The sequence below is a fragment of the Protopterus annectens genome, chromosome 4.part1 (assembly GCF_019279795.1).
Source record: "Protopterus annectens isolate FY-2018-M chromosome 4.part1, PAN1.0, whole genome shotgun sequence".
Taxonomy (NCBI): Eukaryota; Metazoa; Chordata; order Ceratodontiformes; family Protopteridae; genus Protopterus; species Protopterus annectens.
This window is the reverse complement of record NC_056734.1, coordinates 633,385,777-633,401,385: the sequence shown is the minus strand read 5'-3', so window position 1 is coordinate 633,401,385 and position 15,609 is coordinate 633,385,777. Positions and strand designations below refer to the sequence as shown.

The window sequence follows — 15,609 nt, the reverse complement described above, 5'->3', positions numbered from 1 at the left end:
GATAAAATCTAGTAGCATCATCTTTACTATTTAACATAAAGCAATACATTCATACATATTCTAGCTATGGGTTGTTAACTATTGAATTTGAAGTAAATCAAAGAGAGTCTTCAGTTTACTGAAACGTCTAAAAATGTGAGCTTACTAAAACTGGAGACTAGCTGGGAAAAAACATATAAATATTTCCTTTAAATATTTGCTTTTGCTTTCTTAACTGGTGGAGAGACTTGGTCGAAAGAGCAGGGAACAGAGAAATACCTGAGTTAGCTGAACAACTTGTAAGTTTATAAAAACTGCTGTTTCTGCTGATGGAAAATTTTTAAGGATTACACATGAACATGCAGCCTGCTATTTTTGAAACATTAACTGGCTTATTGTTCAGGAAATGATGTCCAATAATGCAGACATTTGCCTTTTTTCCATAAAGTGACAAGACTATACAGTCTGAGGAAGCAGGATGACAGTGTGACGATCAGGAACTGCTTCTCCTAAATCATTTCTATATATAATTCTTTCTGATAATATATGGAGTTAGACTACTTTTTATTATGACGCTTTATTTATAACGATATTCTCTTCTTCTAAATCATTGTGTGCAATGTAATCCTCTGTCATTAAAGTTAGTTTGTGTCACTGGTAGGAGAACAGCAAATGTTCTCTATCTCTATCCTTATATCTCAAGCAAAATGTTTGCATTGGTTATTTAAGGGAGATCTGAATTGTGAGGGGTTTATACAATTTAATTTTTCAATAATTTTCCACATCTCTAGTAATTTGAAAGTATCTTTCCTCCTAATACATTAATCATCAAGACACTGTGATCTTCATTAACGTTTTACATGTTTACTGATTTCAGTCACAGATTTCATACTCAGGCCTAAACATTTAATAATAAATATTACTTAAATTAACTGTGGAACAAAGTATTATGAAATTGCAGCCATTGTTATTATATGTGTTATGGGAATAAAGTTTAGAAAATTAAATTCCAAATGCATGGTAGTTTGCTACAGATTGACTGTGAAAGTATCCTTCCAACAGGGCTTGTTTTCAATATACAAGCCCCTGGGATGATCAAAGTAATATCAATATGAGCCATTTCAAGAGGATCATAAAAAAAAGTTAATTTTACTATTGATTAAATCCTTGTGGTATTACATTGCAAAGGCTCACTTTGTGAAACTGCATTTTTAGTCCTCTAAAGAGAACATAAAGACTACAAATTATTTTCATTTAAAATCTGGATGAAGGAGCATTCCTGTCGTCCAATAACACTGACTGCATAGTGCAAAAATAATGCTTCATTAATGATGAGACGAATTAAAAAGTGATTGAAAGAATTCCGCACAGTAAGTAGTCTTAAAAAACAGGTGGTGAAATTCAACAAAAAATAAAACATTTAATCTGAAAAAAGTATTTACAGGACTTGAGTAGTGTATGTGAAAAACATATATATGTAGAAGCTCTAAGAGTTATTTAGAAATGCAGTTGTGTGAGGCAGGTATTTTTAATACCAAAATGAAGTGTTACCAGCTGAATTAAAGTTATCTTCAAAATTATCAAAACAAACCACTTTGAATTCCACATCAATGAGAATATGTGTGGCATAGGAAGAATTGCTTTGTTCCTGCAAAGAAGTAAACATGCATCATGTGCAATACATGTAATAGGAGGCTAGCTCTTATACTGATTGACAGACAGTATTTCAAAATCAGAAGAAAATCTGTGTGCATACCATACGATTTCATGGGAAAATGTGGAATGATGAACCTCCTTACATCATCCACAGTATATGAACCACCATGGCAACTGACCCTGAGTTTTGTGTAAAATGTAAAAGCAGAAGCACTTACTAGTAGACCCTTTCATTGATACACTGTCTCCTTCAATCGTCCCATCAAATGAATGTGCTGAAACACTGATACTGTAGTTTCCTCCTGGGATCAGTCCTGTGATGTTAACATAGTCAGTTTCTACAACCATACTCTCAGAAGAACTTCCAGTGGTATTAACGATGTAGTAGCTGTGAAGTCCTACTGGAGCAGTCCATGTCAGAAACATTGATGTTGTTGTGGTATTTGGTATTGTAAGGTTCTTTGGCATTTCAGGCTCTGAAAAAAGAAAATGCACAGTTACACATATAAAACTTCTTGAATATTTCAGTCTAAAGTAGTAAATTAAGAAAATGGAGTAGTTGCACAGATGGCTAGTTTAGGGTAAACTGTCACTGTTAAAATAGAAAAAGTAAAAAACATTTTTGTTTACAAATAACATCAAGCCTGGTCATCTACATTTAATAGTAACTACAAGATACAAACCACAGTTGCTGGAGTGCATTAGTAATCAAAGTATATTGGTGGTAAGAAATTTTAAAAATAAACTTGTGACATATCTGATATTTTGAATATATGGTTGTACTTACTCTAGAGATGCTATGAATAAAATCCAGTAGTATCATCATCAATGTTTAACATAAAGCAATGCATCGGTACATATTCTAGCTATGATTTGTTAGCTATTGAATTTGAAGTAAATCAAAGAGATCCCTCAGTTGGTGAAACTTCTAAAAACATGAGCTTACTAAAACTGGAGAATAGCTGGGAAAAAACATGTAAATATTTCCGTTAAACATTTGATTTTGCTTTGTTAACTGGTGGAGAGGCCTGGTTGAAAGAGCAGGAAACAGAGAAATACCTGAGTTAGCTGAACAACTTGAACGTTTGGAAAATGTGCTGTTTCTCCTGATGGAAATTTTTTTAGGATTACACATGAGCATACAGCCTGCTATTTTTGAAACATTAACTGGCTTCTTTTTCAGGAAATGCTGTCCAATAATGCATACATTTGCCTTTTTTCCATGGAGTGGCAAGACTATACAATCTGAGGAAGCAGGATAACAGTGTAAGAATCAGGTACTGCTTCTTCTAAATCATTTCTATTTATAATTCCTTCCTGATAATATATGGAGTTAGACTACTTTTTATTATGACATTTTGTTCATAATGAGATTCACTTTTTCTAAATCATTGTGTGCAATGTAATCCACTCTCTTTAAAGTTAGTTTGTGTCATTGATAGGAGAACAATTAATGTTTTATAGCTCTATCATTATATGTCAAGCAAACTGTTTGGATTGTTTTTTTAAAAGAGATGTGAATTCTGTGGGGTTTATACAAATTAATTTTTCAATTATTTTCCATATTTCAAGTAATTTGAAAGTATCTTTCCTCCTAATGCATTCATCATCAGGACACTTCAATCTTCATTAAAGTATTACAAGTTTACCGGTTTCAGTCACAGCTTTCATACTCTGAGTATGAAGTTCAGGCCTAAACATTTAATAATAAATATTACTTAAATTAACTGTGGAACAAAGTATTATGAAATAGCAGTCGTTGTTATATGTTTATAGTAATAAAGTTTAGAAAATACAGTTCCAAATGCATGGTAGTTTGCTACGGATTAATTGTGAAATTATCCTTCCAACGTCACTTGTTTTCAGCATGCAAGCCCCTGAGATGGTCAAAGTAATATTAGTAGGAGCCATTTTAAGAGTATCATAAGAAATAAGTTAATTTTAGTATTGATTAACTCCTTGTGGTGTTACATTGCAAAGGCTCACTTTGTGAAACAGTATTTTTAGTCTTCTAAAGAGGACATGAAGACTACATACTGTCTTAATTTAAAATCTGGATGAAGGAGCATTTCTGTTGTCGAATAACACTGACTGCATAGTGCAAATATAATCCTTCATTAATGACAAAATTAATTAAAAACTGAGGGAAATAGTTCCTCACAGTAAGTAGTCTTAAAAAACAGGTGGTGAATCTCAACAAAAAATAAAACACTTTATCTGAAAAAATGTATTTATATAACTTGTGTAGTGTATGTAAAAAACCCTTACCAAATCTTTTCCTAACAATAACCCAACTGCCCCTCACTCTCAGCCTCCAAACTCTCCTAACAACCCTCCTCTTCTGTTTGAGCTTAAACCCATCTCCACAAACTTTATAAAAAAACTCCTTTCCAAACTCAAATCATGCAGTAACGCTCCAGACAATATTCTCACTCCTACTTAAAATATGCTGCAGATGGTATTGCTCCCCCAATCAGCATCATTATAAACAGATCCTTAAATGAATCCTACGTCCCCAAACTTTGGAGCTCAGCTTATATCATCCATCTCCATAAAGGAGGCAAAAATGCAAGTGTCTCTAATTTCCGCCCCATTGCTCTGCTCTCTCCAATCTCTAAAATCCTTGAAAAATGCATTCACTACCAATTTATGCCATTCTTAACCCAAAACAATCTTCTCACACCCACCCAGCATGGTTTCTGCCCATCCCACAGCACCATAACTGCCCTTCTCTCTTTCCTTGAAACTGTCAATCAAGCCCGAGACTCTGGACATCTAGTTTCTACTGTTTTACTAGATCTGTCTAAGGCATTTGACACTGTTTCCCAGAACCACTTACTCTGCCATCTCTCAAACCTTCACCTCTCAACAAAAACTCTATCCTGGTTCTCTCATTATCTATCAGACAGATCTCAGGCAGTCAAATGGAAGAACTCCATCTCTTCCTTCTTACCTACCCCAACAGGCGTACCCCAGGGATCCATCCTCGGGCACATGGTTTTCAACATTTTCATCAATAACTTCCACACTGCTATTTCAGATGCAAAAATCATTCGATATGCCGACAATTCTACCTTAGTCTGCCCTGCTACTAACTTCTCTGAACTGCTGACAAAAACTCAAACTGCATTTTCCACAACAGAAAACTGGATGCACCCAAACCACCTCTCTCTCAATGCAAATAAATCTAAAATCCTGCTATACCCCCCTCTAAGACCTACTCCTATAACAAAAATGAATTCAAACTCCTTAGCCAATCCAACTCACCCATAGAAGTGGTGCCTTCTGCTAAACTAGACATAACTGTTGATGAACACCTCAAGTTCGACACCCACATTCAACAAAACATTAATAAAACCCACCAAAAGCTAGGTATGTTGTATAGGAACAATCGCTTTCTCTTTAATTTCACTAGGCATACTCTGGCCACTACATATCTTCTTCCTTCCTTATTATATGGTGCTCCTCTCCTAACCAACCTGTCCACCTCTGTGACCTCCAAACTAGAAAACTGCTACAATAAAATATCTAAATTTGCCACCAATTCCAAACATTCCACCCATCATTGCCTCATACTTCAATCCTTGAATTGGCTAGAAATTTCTAACCACCTGGACTACCTGCAACTATCCACAGCACATAGACTTATATTTCATCCCACAAAATGCCCTGCTCTAGCTAATATCCTTCCCCCTTATATTCCTAACAGAACACTTAGATCTGAGTACCAGAATCTAATTGCTATCCACAAACTTAAGCGCCCTGCTGGCCAACTGCTCCTCTCTTATGCTCTAGGCAAAAAAATGGAATTCCCTTCCCTCCACACTAAGAACCACCTCTAACTCTGACAACTTCAAAAGCCAACTTTTCAAACACTTGTCCACGAAATGGAAATGCACCTGCCTCCACCCTACTTAATCCTTGCTATCTCTATGGCCTAGGGGTCCTTTCCCCTGGTACACAGCTCTCTAACTCTCCCACAGTCTCATACCTATAACCCGTTACAAGCTCTCTTTAACTCCTTTAGCTTCACTATCTTTAACCGACTTAACATTCCTAGAGCTATGCTCACATGACTCAACCTGTAATTAAAGTAAATATTGTGAATAATTTTCTACTTTCTACTTTATGTATGTAAAGCAAGCATAATCTGATTCCTCAATAGATGTATTTTAACTGACAATCACTCTTCAGCACTCATTTTCCCTTGCATCAAAACTAACTGAATCACCCTTAACTTCTCTCTTAACAGATTCTGCCAACTATGCTTGTTGTAAATTCTTATTTGTGTTTCTCAATACAATGTTATCTTGTATACGCCTGCATTTTATTCTAATTGAACTTGTACAATACTTTCTTGGAGCTTTTCTCCCAGGGCCTCCACTGAAAATGGGTCATGTTGACCCAGTGGACTCCCCCGGTAAACAAACTGGAAATAAAAAAATAAATATATACGGAGAAGCTCGCAGAGTTATTTAGAAATGCAGCTGTGTGAGACAGGTGTTTTAGTACAAAATGAAGTGTTACCAGCTGAATTAAAGTTATCTTCAAAATTATCAAAACAAGCCACTTTGAATTCCACATCAATGAGAATATGTGCGGTATCAGAAGAATTCTTTGTTTCTCCATAGAAGTAAACATGCGTTATGTGTAATACATGTAATAAGAGGCTAGATCTTTTACTGATTGACAGACAGCGTTTCAAAATCAGAGGAAAATCTTTGTGTATACCATACAATTTCATGGGAAAATGTGGAAAGATGAACCTCCTTACATCATCCACACTATATGAACCAACATGGCAATTGACCCTGAGTTTTGTGTAAAATGTAAAAGCAGAAGCACTTACTGGTAGACCCTTTCATTGATACACTGTCCCCTTCAATCATCCCATCAAATGAATGTGCTGAAACACTGATACTGTAGTTTTCTCCTGGGATCAGTCCTGTGATGTTAACATAGTCAGTTTCTAAAATCATACTCTCAGAAGAATGTCCAGTGGTATTAATGGTGTAGTAGCTGTGAAGTCCTACTGGAGCAGTCCATGTCAGGAATATTGATGTTGTTGTAGTATTTGTTATTGTAAGGTTCTGTGGCATTTCAGGTTCTGAAAAAGGAAAATACATGGTTACTCATATAATACTTATTGAATATTTCAGTCTAAAGTAGTAAATTAAGAAAATGGAGTAGTTGCAAAGATGCTAGTTTAGGGTAAACTGTCACTGTTAAAATAGAAAAAGTAAAAAACATTTTTGATTTCAAATAACAGCAAGCCTGGTCATCTACATTTAATAGTAACTACAAGATACAAACCACAGCAGCTGGAGTGCATCAGTAATCAAAGTACATTGGCGGTTAGAAATTTTTAAATTAAACTTGTGACATTACCTGATATTTTTATTATACGGTTGTACTTCATCTAGAGATGCTATGAATAAAATCTAGTAGTATCATCATCAATATTTAACATAAAGGAATACATTGGTATATATAATTCTAGCTATGGGTTGTTAGCTACTGAATTTTAACTAAATCAAAGAAATTCTTCAGTTTGCTGAAATTTTTAAAAACATGAGCTTACTAAAACTGGAGAATAGCATGGAAAAAACATGCAAATATTTCCTTTAAATATTTCTTTTTGCTTTGTTAACTGGTGGTGAGACTTGGTCAAATGAGCAGGGAGCAGAGAAATACCTGAGTTAGGTGATCGACTTGAAAGTTTGTAAAATGTGCTGTTTCTGCTGGTGGAAAACTTTTAAGGATTACACATGAGCATGCAGCCTGCTATTTTTGAAACATTAACTGGCTTCTTGTTCAGGAAATGCTGTCCAATAATGCATACATTTGCCTTTTTTGCATAGAGTGGCAAGACTATACAATCTGAGGAAGCAGGATAACAGTGTGAGGATCAGGTACTGCTTCATCTAAATCATTTCTATTTTTAATTCTTTCCTGATAATAGATGGAGTTAGACTACTTTTTATCATGACATTTTGTTTATAATGATATTCACTTTTTCTAAATCGTTGTGTTCAATGTAATCCACTCTCATTAAAGTTAGTTTGTGTCATTAGTAGGAGAACAACTAATGTTATATAGCTCTATCCTTATATCTCAAGCAAATTGTTTGGATTGGGTATTTAAAGGAGATCTGAATTGTCTAGAGTTTATACAATTTAATTTTTCCAATAATTTTCCACATCTCTAGTAATCTGAAAGTATCCTTCCTCCTAATGCATTCATCATCAGGACACTTCAATCTTCATTAATGTTTTACAAGTTTACTGTTTTCAGTCACAGCTTTCATACTCTGAGTATGAACTTTATGCCTAAACATTTAATAATAAATATTACTTAAATTAACTGTGGAACAAAGTATTATGAAATAGCAGTCATTGTTACTATATGTGTTATGGTAATAAAGTTTAGAAAATTAAATTCCAAATGCATGGTAGTTTGCTACGGATTGACTGTGCAAGTATCCTTCCAACAGGGCTTGTTTTCAACATACAAGCCCCTGGGATGATCATAGTAATATCATATGAGCCATTTCAAAAGGATCATAAGAAATAAGTTAATTTTAGTATTGATTAAATCCTTGTGGTATTACATTGCAAAGGCTCACTTTGTGAAACAGCAGTTTTAGTCTTCTAGAGAGGACATGAAGACTACAAATTGTTTTCATTTAAAATCTGGAAGAAGGAGCATTCCTACTGTCCAATAACACTGCCTGCATAGTGCAAAAATAATGCTTCATTAATGATAAAAGGAATTAAAAACTGAGGGAAAGAATTCCTCACAGTAAGTAGTCTTAAAAAACAGGTGGTGAAATTGAACAAAAAATAAAACATTTAATCTGAAAAAATATTTAGAAGACTTGTGTAGTGTATGTGAAAAAATATATACGGAGAAGCTCTAAGAGTTATTTAGAAATGCAGTTGTGTGAGGCAGGTATTTTTAATACCAAAATGAAGTGTTACCAGCTGAATTAAAGTTATCTTCAAAATTATCAAAACAAACCACTTTGAATTCCACATCAATGAGAATATGTGTTGTATCAGTAGAATTGCTTTGTTTCACCAAAGAAGTAAACAGGCATCACGTGTAATACATGTAATAGGAGGCTAGCTCTTTTGCTGATTGACAGACAGTGTTTCAGAATCAGAGGAAAATCTGTGTGCATACCATACGACTTCATAGGAAAATGTGGAAAGATGAACCTCCTTACATCATCCAAACTATATGAAACACCATGGCAATTGATCCTGTGTTTTGTATAAAATGTAAAATGGCAATTGACCCTGAGTTTTGTGTAAAATGTAAAAGCAGAAGCACTTACTGGTAGACCCTTTCATTGAAACACTGTCTCCTTCAATCGTCCCATCAAATGAATGTGCTGAAACACTGATACTGTAGTTTCCTCCTGGGATCAGTCCTGTGATGTTAACATAGTCAGTTTCTACAACCATACTCTCAGAAGAACTTCCAGTGGTATTAATGATATAGTAGCTGTGAAGTCCTACTGGAGCAGTCCATGTCAGGAGCATTGATGTTGTTGTGATATTTGTTATTGTAAGGTTCTTTGGCATTTCAGGCTCTGAAAAAGGAAAATACACAGTTACTCATATAATACTTCTAGAATATTTCAGTCTAAAGTAGTAAATTAAAAAATGTAGTAGTTGCACAGATGGCTAGTTTAGGGTATACTGTCACTACTAAAATAGAAAAAGTAAAAAAAAAATTATTTTCAAATAACAGCAAGTCTGGTTATCTACATTTAATGGTAAATACAAGATACATACCACAGCAGCTGGAGTGCATCAGTAATCAAAGTATACTGGAGTAAGAAATTTTAAAATTAAACTTGTGACATTATATGATATTACTAATAAATGGTTGTATAAATAAAAGAAGCAGTAGCAGAATAAAGGTCTCTGGACAAAAACAGTAGAATTTCTTATATCACACTTCCAGATACCACCACGGCAATTCCAACGTTTTAGCTTTTTATTCCAATATTAAAAGCAGAACAATATAAAAGCTATTATGTAAGCGCTTTCGGGTAATAGTTTACCCTTCTTCAGACAAATGGCCATTGATATCTAAACAGTCATTTAAATAGTCAGAAAAGGCGCCAAAAATCCGCCTTAAAGAGAAATTAACTATATTAACACAAAGATGTCAATATAAACATTTCATATCACTTATTTCTTTATATCTACATAATAGCATATTCCATTGTCATTTACATGTTTGTCCTATTAAAATCAATAATAAAAGTATTAAATTTCATTCAGAAATCTACATATTTCACATAACTAATAATAATTGCATTTCACAATGATCTTCCTACACCTAATAAATATATAAAAATAGAATGTATGGAAATAGATAAAAACATATATATTAATATGCATTATTCTGCAGATTCATTAAATGCCATTAAATATATATCAATCATAGCAATCATAACAATCTATTAATAAATAAAATGTTATTTCATGTTATATATTGTTATTTCAGCTGATATCAAAATACATATTGTAATTTATAATTTGTTAGTGTGTCTTAGTAGCCTGTCTCTTAAAAATGGTTTGAGAGTGTCCTATCATTTAGGCCCTTCCCTTTATCTGACTGCATTCGAATAATCCATCTAATTTCTTCCTGCTCAGTAAAGTTCTTAACATTTCCTAATCTACTATTTTTTTCCTATTAATTCTATTACCATAGACTTAAATTTATGGTCCATCCCATTATTTATTTCGTGTTCCGCCAGTGCATTAGTCTCATCCTCACGATTTATTGCATATACATGTTCTCTCACCCTCTCTCTCAATGTCCTATTTGTCTTACCTATATTAAAATTATTACATCTCAGGCAACTAGCTAAATAGACTTTCCCCCGGATTCATGAAGCTCAGCGCAAGGCCGGTGTAAGGCCTGCGCTGGCCGTGCAGCATATAAATGGTGTAGTAGCGCCATATGCATATTAATGAAGGTGCACTGCTACCACATCCACGTGCATAGGACATGTGCGCGAGTGCATGGGGTGTTATTAAGCTGCGCCCGGAGGCGTGTCAATGTCAGCTGGCGATGAGCAACCTAAACTGCTGAATATTATAGCCTGCCTGCAATAGTAATCGCACCTATCAGTGTCCGTGGATAATGAAACGTATGCAAAGCATGCAAGACAGTTCCCGGCCACACAAAATGGAGAACCAAACAGAAATGCACGCAACATAATATGAGTTTCCGTCCATGGAACAAATGACATTTAAAATCGTGTGTCCGTAATGTGCTGCACTGTCAGAAGTTATACCCAGTGGAAGTGAAGCGCATCATGTCAGCGCGCCGCCAATACACACGTCTAGCCCCATGGGTATGGTCACCAGCAGTCCCACAGTGGTAGTGATAGTACACAGCAGGGCAGTTGTGGCTATATAACAACCGTAAAGAAACCTGACAGTCCATATTGTATACCAAACACACACAAACATATGTATATTAAAATGTGCTATACACATGAACAGGAACGTAACCGTCACATACACATAGGATGCTATATGCAGAACCGGGATATCCAAAAGTAGAACCCATGCATGCAAATGCAATACGCAACAACCTCTGTATAGCACATAACCCGCACCCATGTTCGAATGTCCACCAAATCCAGCTACCAGCCTTGCGCATCCGTACACCTACACATGGCGGGTATTCCCCATATGTAGTAGGAAGTATCGTCCTAGGCAGTGTCCGGATTGCAAATATGTATCCCATGTTTGTAAACATCCCATCACAGGTACGTAAATCCAAATGCCCGTGCGTTAATGTTACGGCAAAATGTGTGTACATCCCGCGTGGGATAAGTAACCTGTTGAAACCTCAGAGTTGTTTACACGCCACGGTGTCCATTACTGTACACATCTGGACAAAACATGTATGTGTAGTCATGGTACTGTTCAGTTTCTACACAGACATGCAATTCATACTACGCAGGATGGAACAGCTGTCCACCATGCAAGTCACCCCACTAGGGTTGCCACCTGTTCAGTTGGCCAAGGTGGGACATCCCTTGTAGAAATGTGAGAATTTGCAGGATAAAACATACCCCCGGCCTGTGCAAAGTACAGAATTACACGTGTATGCCAAGATAAAAGCTAATGCCATAGCATTTGAATAGCTTATGCTATCCCAAATAATAGTTATGTGTACCAGATACAAAATACCTGTATCATGCAACTAGTACAGAAATGAAGAAATATATTATTGTCTTAAAATCACAGGACATATGCCATGTCTTAGGTGTCATCACAGGACACAACTGTCCAAAGTGGGACCTCCCCTCGCAAAGAGGAACAAGTGGTAACCCCACTGAATTATCGACAGTATATATTCAACTCAATCACATACCGACACCACCGCTCAACCTATTACAGCAACAAAACCTGGACAAAGCCTAAAAGGATGGGTGGACAAATAGGGACAGATGTAATTACTGCTCTCACAAGCTTCAAAAGTTCATGGAATAATAGTATGTACATAAGCAGGAAATGTTGTGAAGGATGTGGGGTAGTCCCCAGTATTACAGAGGTCCGTACATATATACTGTAACAAGCCGTCACATATGTTGACTGTACTACTGCATACCTGTAGTTAATTCATAGTTAAGTCATGTGCAAAATAATAACCCTCGTAAGAATGAATACAGGAAATAGTCAAATGTGAATTGGAACACCACTTACCGTGGATTATGTATCGTAACCGCCCCCACCCATATTATCTATTGCCAACATCATAAGCTGCTAACAGGTGCCCAAACACCTGTGTCTGTAAACACAGATTAAATGTTTAAAATGGACAAACCCTGCCCATGTGCTTTGTCTGACATTTGAACATGGTCAGGGCAGTTCCGTTCACCAGGCAGACAAGCCTAAACCCAGATCACCACATGAACACCCTGACAATTAAAGACCTGTATGTGTCAGGACTATAAGCCTTTGGGTACTGAATATCCCTGCAGTGATGAAATATGCAGCGTGGGTCCAGAGCAGTAGGGAATAGGGAATGTGTAACATGTAGTACCGCATTTTTCCCAGCAGGAGAATGGATGCCTGTGACGTAAGTGAAGCGGTGAGGCATATGTTAATGTAGCTATGTACTATGGGTATGCATATAAATGAGTCAGAACACCAAACGTATAGTGGTTACAGCATCCGGCCAACGTGAATGCAGTCCCGGTTGAACAACGACTACAGCACATATAATGTGAAAGTGTAATGAATACGTCTGTGCTGTACAGACAGTTAAATATGTAAAGGTGAACGTGTGTTTCGCAAACGTCCGTTAACCGTATTACAGATAATTACTGGTACTGTCACAAGTAATAAAGCCCACGTAAGCACAAAGACTTAGTAAACATATGTAACCCACAATAAGGATATGCATGCGCGCCTGCGCGTAACCCACAATAAGGAAATGCAAGTGCGCCTGCGTGTGTGATCCGCTCACAGCATAGTAAATGAATGCTGTTTCCCCCATGTTAGTTATACATGGCTCAAACCTGTTAACCTCGTAAAGTATGAAACCGGACAAAGCCATGCAAACTACCAGTACAAATAGGGACAAACACCAGATATGTGCCAGAACAAACATAGAAAGTGGATAGAATAACGGGTGTGTCAGTAGCATGGATTCTCTGAAGGGTATGCAGTCGTAACCTGAACTGCTTGCCAGAAATCCCCACTGTAATCTCAAATGAAATGCCACGACATTGCCAGATAGACACAGGTTTATTTAAAACACAGCGAAGATAAATGGGCAAGCAGCTGTACACTCTGCGACAATCTGTATAGTGGAAAGGTATGGTATGGATATAGATATATGTGTATACACATAATCCACAGATGTAAACCAAAGCAAGTTATGAAATGAGGATTGTACATGTATATATGTATACACAACAGACTTATGTCCCGTAGATATGACATATGTACATAAATAGGTGACGTTATATCTAATATGGGTAGACAAACAGACATGCAGGAAAGGTGAATAAACCACAGCGTTCCAAACCACTGGCCAAAAAGTGACAGTCCAGCAAGTTCTACACTTTAAACATGCAGATAGGTGTCCATTGCAGGACTCCAAAAATTGAATCTTACGTAGTGTCAACCGACATTGACGCAAAAGAAGTGACCGCAGCAAATACGAAATAGCTGTACATGCAACAGTATCAGGTGCAAGGGTGACGACACATGTGTCGATAGAATGTATGACGTACAAACTGATATCCAGAGAGTGGGGAGTGCATATAAGTGTCTCCACACTTCAGTACCACACACATTAAACATGTGTAATGGGTACTGTAGAGGGTTGTCAGGTATGGGAATCATGGGTTTGCAGAAATGGGCCTAGGTGTTGTTTGGCAGGGATTTCGTAGGCCCGCCCCGTGGGAGTGATGTGGGTATAGCACACGCCTATATTCTCAATAATGGGGCAAACCATCCACTGGATATTGCGGAAACCATTTTGGCAATATGTAGGGCCCTATATCAGTGTCATGTAGGTGATTATCATGGATGGACATGCGTACGACCAAGATGGTACCCATAACTGGCAAACTGTCAGAATAACACAGCTGCACTAAGGCATAGTACATGAAATACAAATAGGGACTATATTAGATATACCCCAGACAAAGTCAGAACGTTGTGAAAATACTGGCATACCCATGAATACGGATGTTATGAGTGTTACTAATCATGTAATGGAAATGTCAGTAACTATTATCTACCGCACAGTCCGTAATGCCTTGCCAGCAATTTACCAGAAAGGCACATCACTATGACAAATGTAACAAGGTCAAACATCAGGGCGTTTACCCATAATGTGTACAGGTTAGGGGTATGAAGGTAACCTGTCCAAAATACATGTACAGAACTAGTGATACTAGGTGGACAGGTGAGAAGAAAGACATCAGGACAAATGAGAAAACATGTACAAGACACACGCATGTACTCCAACAAATATGAATGACAACGTATGCCCTGTGAATGTCAATGTGGAAGGTTAATAGACACAAAAGTAATGTGTCCCTCAGGGTATCATGCAGTGTCACCGTAACAATGTCCAGTCCCCCAGACACGTACGTGAGCTCTGCCACTGACGGAAAGCGCAAATACCGGCACACACATACGGTACATGATAGACCAATTAGTGTGGATAAGCAGCTGTTGGCCTGTGTGAGGAATACAACTGTCTGGGTGGGTGTGTCCTGCAATATAAATGTAATGGCATGTGGCCTGTGATGCTGCCATACAGTGTGTGTATTGGTGTCAGAAAGTTGATATTTTGTTACAGACACATACTCCGCAACTGTACAGATTTACTCAGAATGTGCAGAGTTCTGCCTCATATGTTTGGTGTGTTCCACATAACAACAGTAACATTCTGGCACTTTCATGATAACTGAAGACATGAAATAATGACAAACATGTGAGTAAGACACCAAATCCGTCAGAAAAGCCATACTAATGCAAAACCTATTATTGTATCAACTATCTACATTTGTAAGAGCAACATGTCAATACTGCCCCTATGTGTCCCACTATCAGATAAGGCCTTGTCCAGCAACGTGCTCTAGGAGGTGGAGTGGTATGAACAGAAACAGATTCATGTGTGAGGAAACAGCAATATCGACTGCAAGATAACGCAGAAGGTATGAAATGCACTGCAGTAGGACGTACAGTACTGTCCGCAGGTATGTGTTGACATGTCAAATGACACAGCAGTCTACATAAAGAACCTATAGGGCTGTCAGCTTTACAAATGATGATAGTGGGACATACCCAGAGCCATGCACACAGCACAAATAGACATACACACATCAAAACTAGGCCATGATACATGAAGCCTACGGCGTGTATGAGTACAGTGAGAGTACAGCAAGGATAGATGTCTGCCAAGATATACAGC

The 15,609-nt window shown here is 37.0% G+C and overlaps 1 protein-coding gene across 1 annotated transcript in view; it reads right to left on the bottom strand.

Moving 5' to 3' along the window:
• The window catches only part of LOC122801261 (fibronectin-like), a 363,509-nt gene that overhangs the window by 206,647 nt on the left and 141,253 nt on the right, over positions 1–15,609 (bottom strand). Inside the window, exons 3-5 of the mRNA XM_044070812.1 lie at positions 8,975–9,232; positions 6,485–6,742; positions 1,854–2,111 (exon numbers count right to left, since the gene is read on the bottom strand). Of these exons, the coding sequence (XP_043926747.1) occupies positions 1,854–2,111; positions 6,485–6,742; positions 8,975–9,232 (774 nt within the window). The remainder of the gene's footprint in view (positions 1–1,853; positions 2,112–6,484; positions 6,743–8,974; positions 9,233–15,609) is intronic.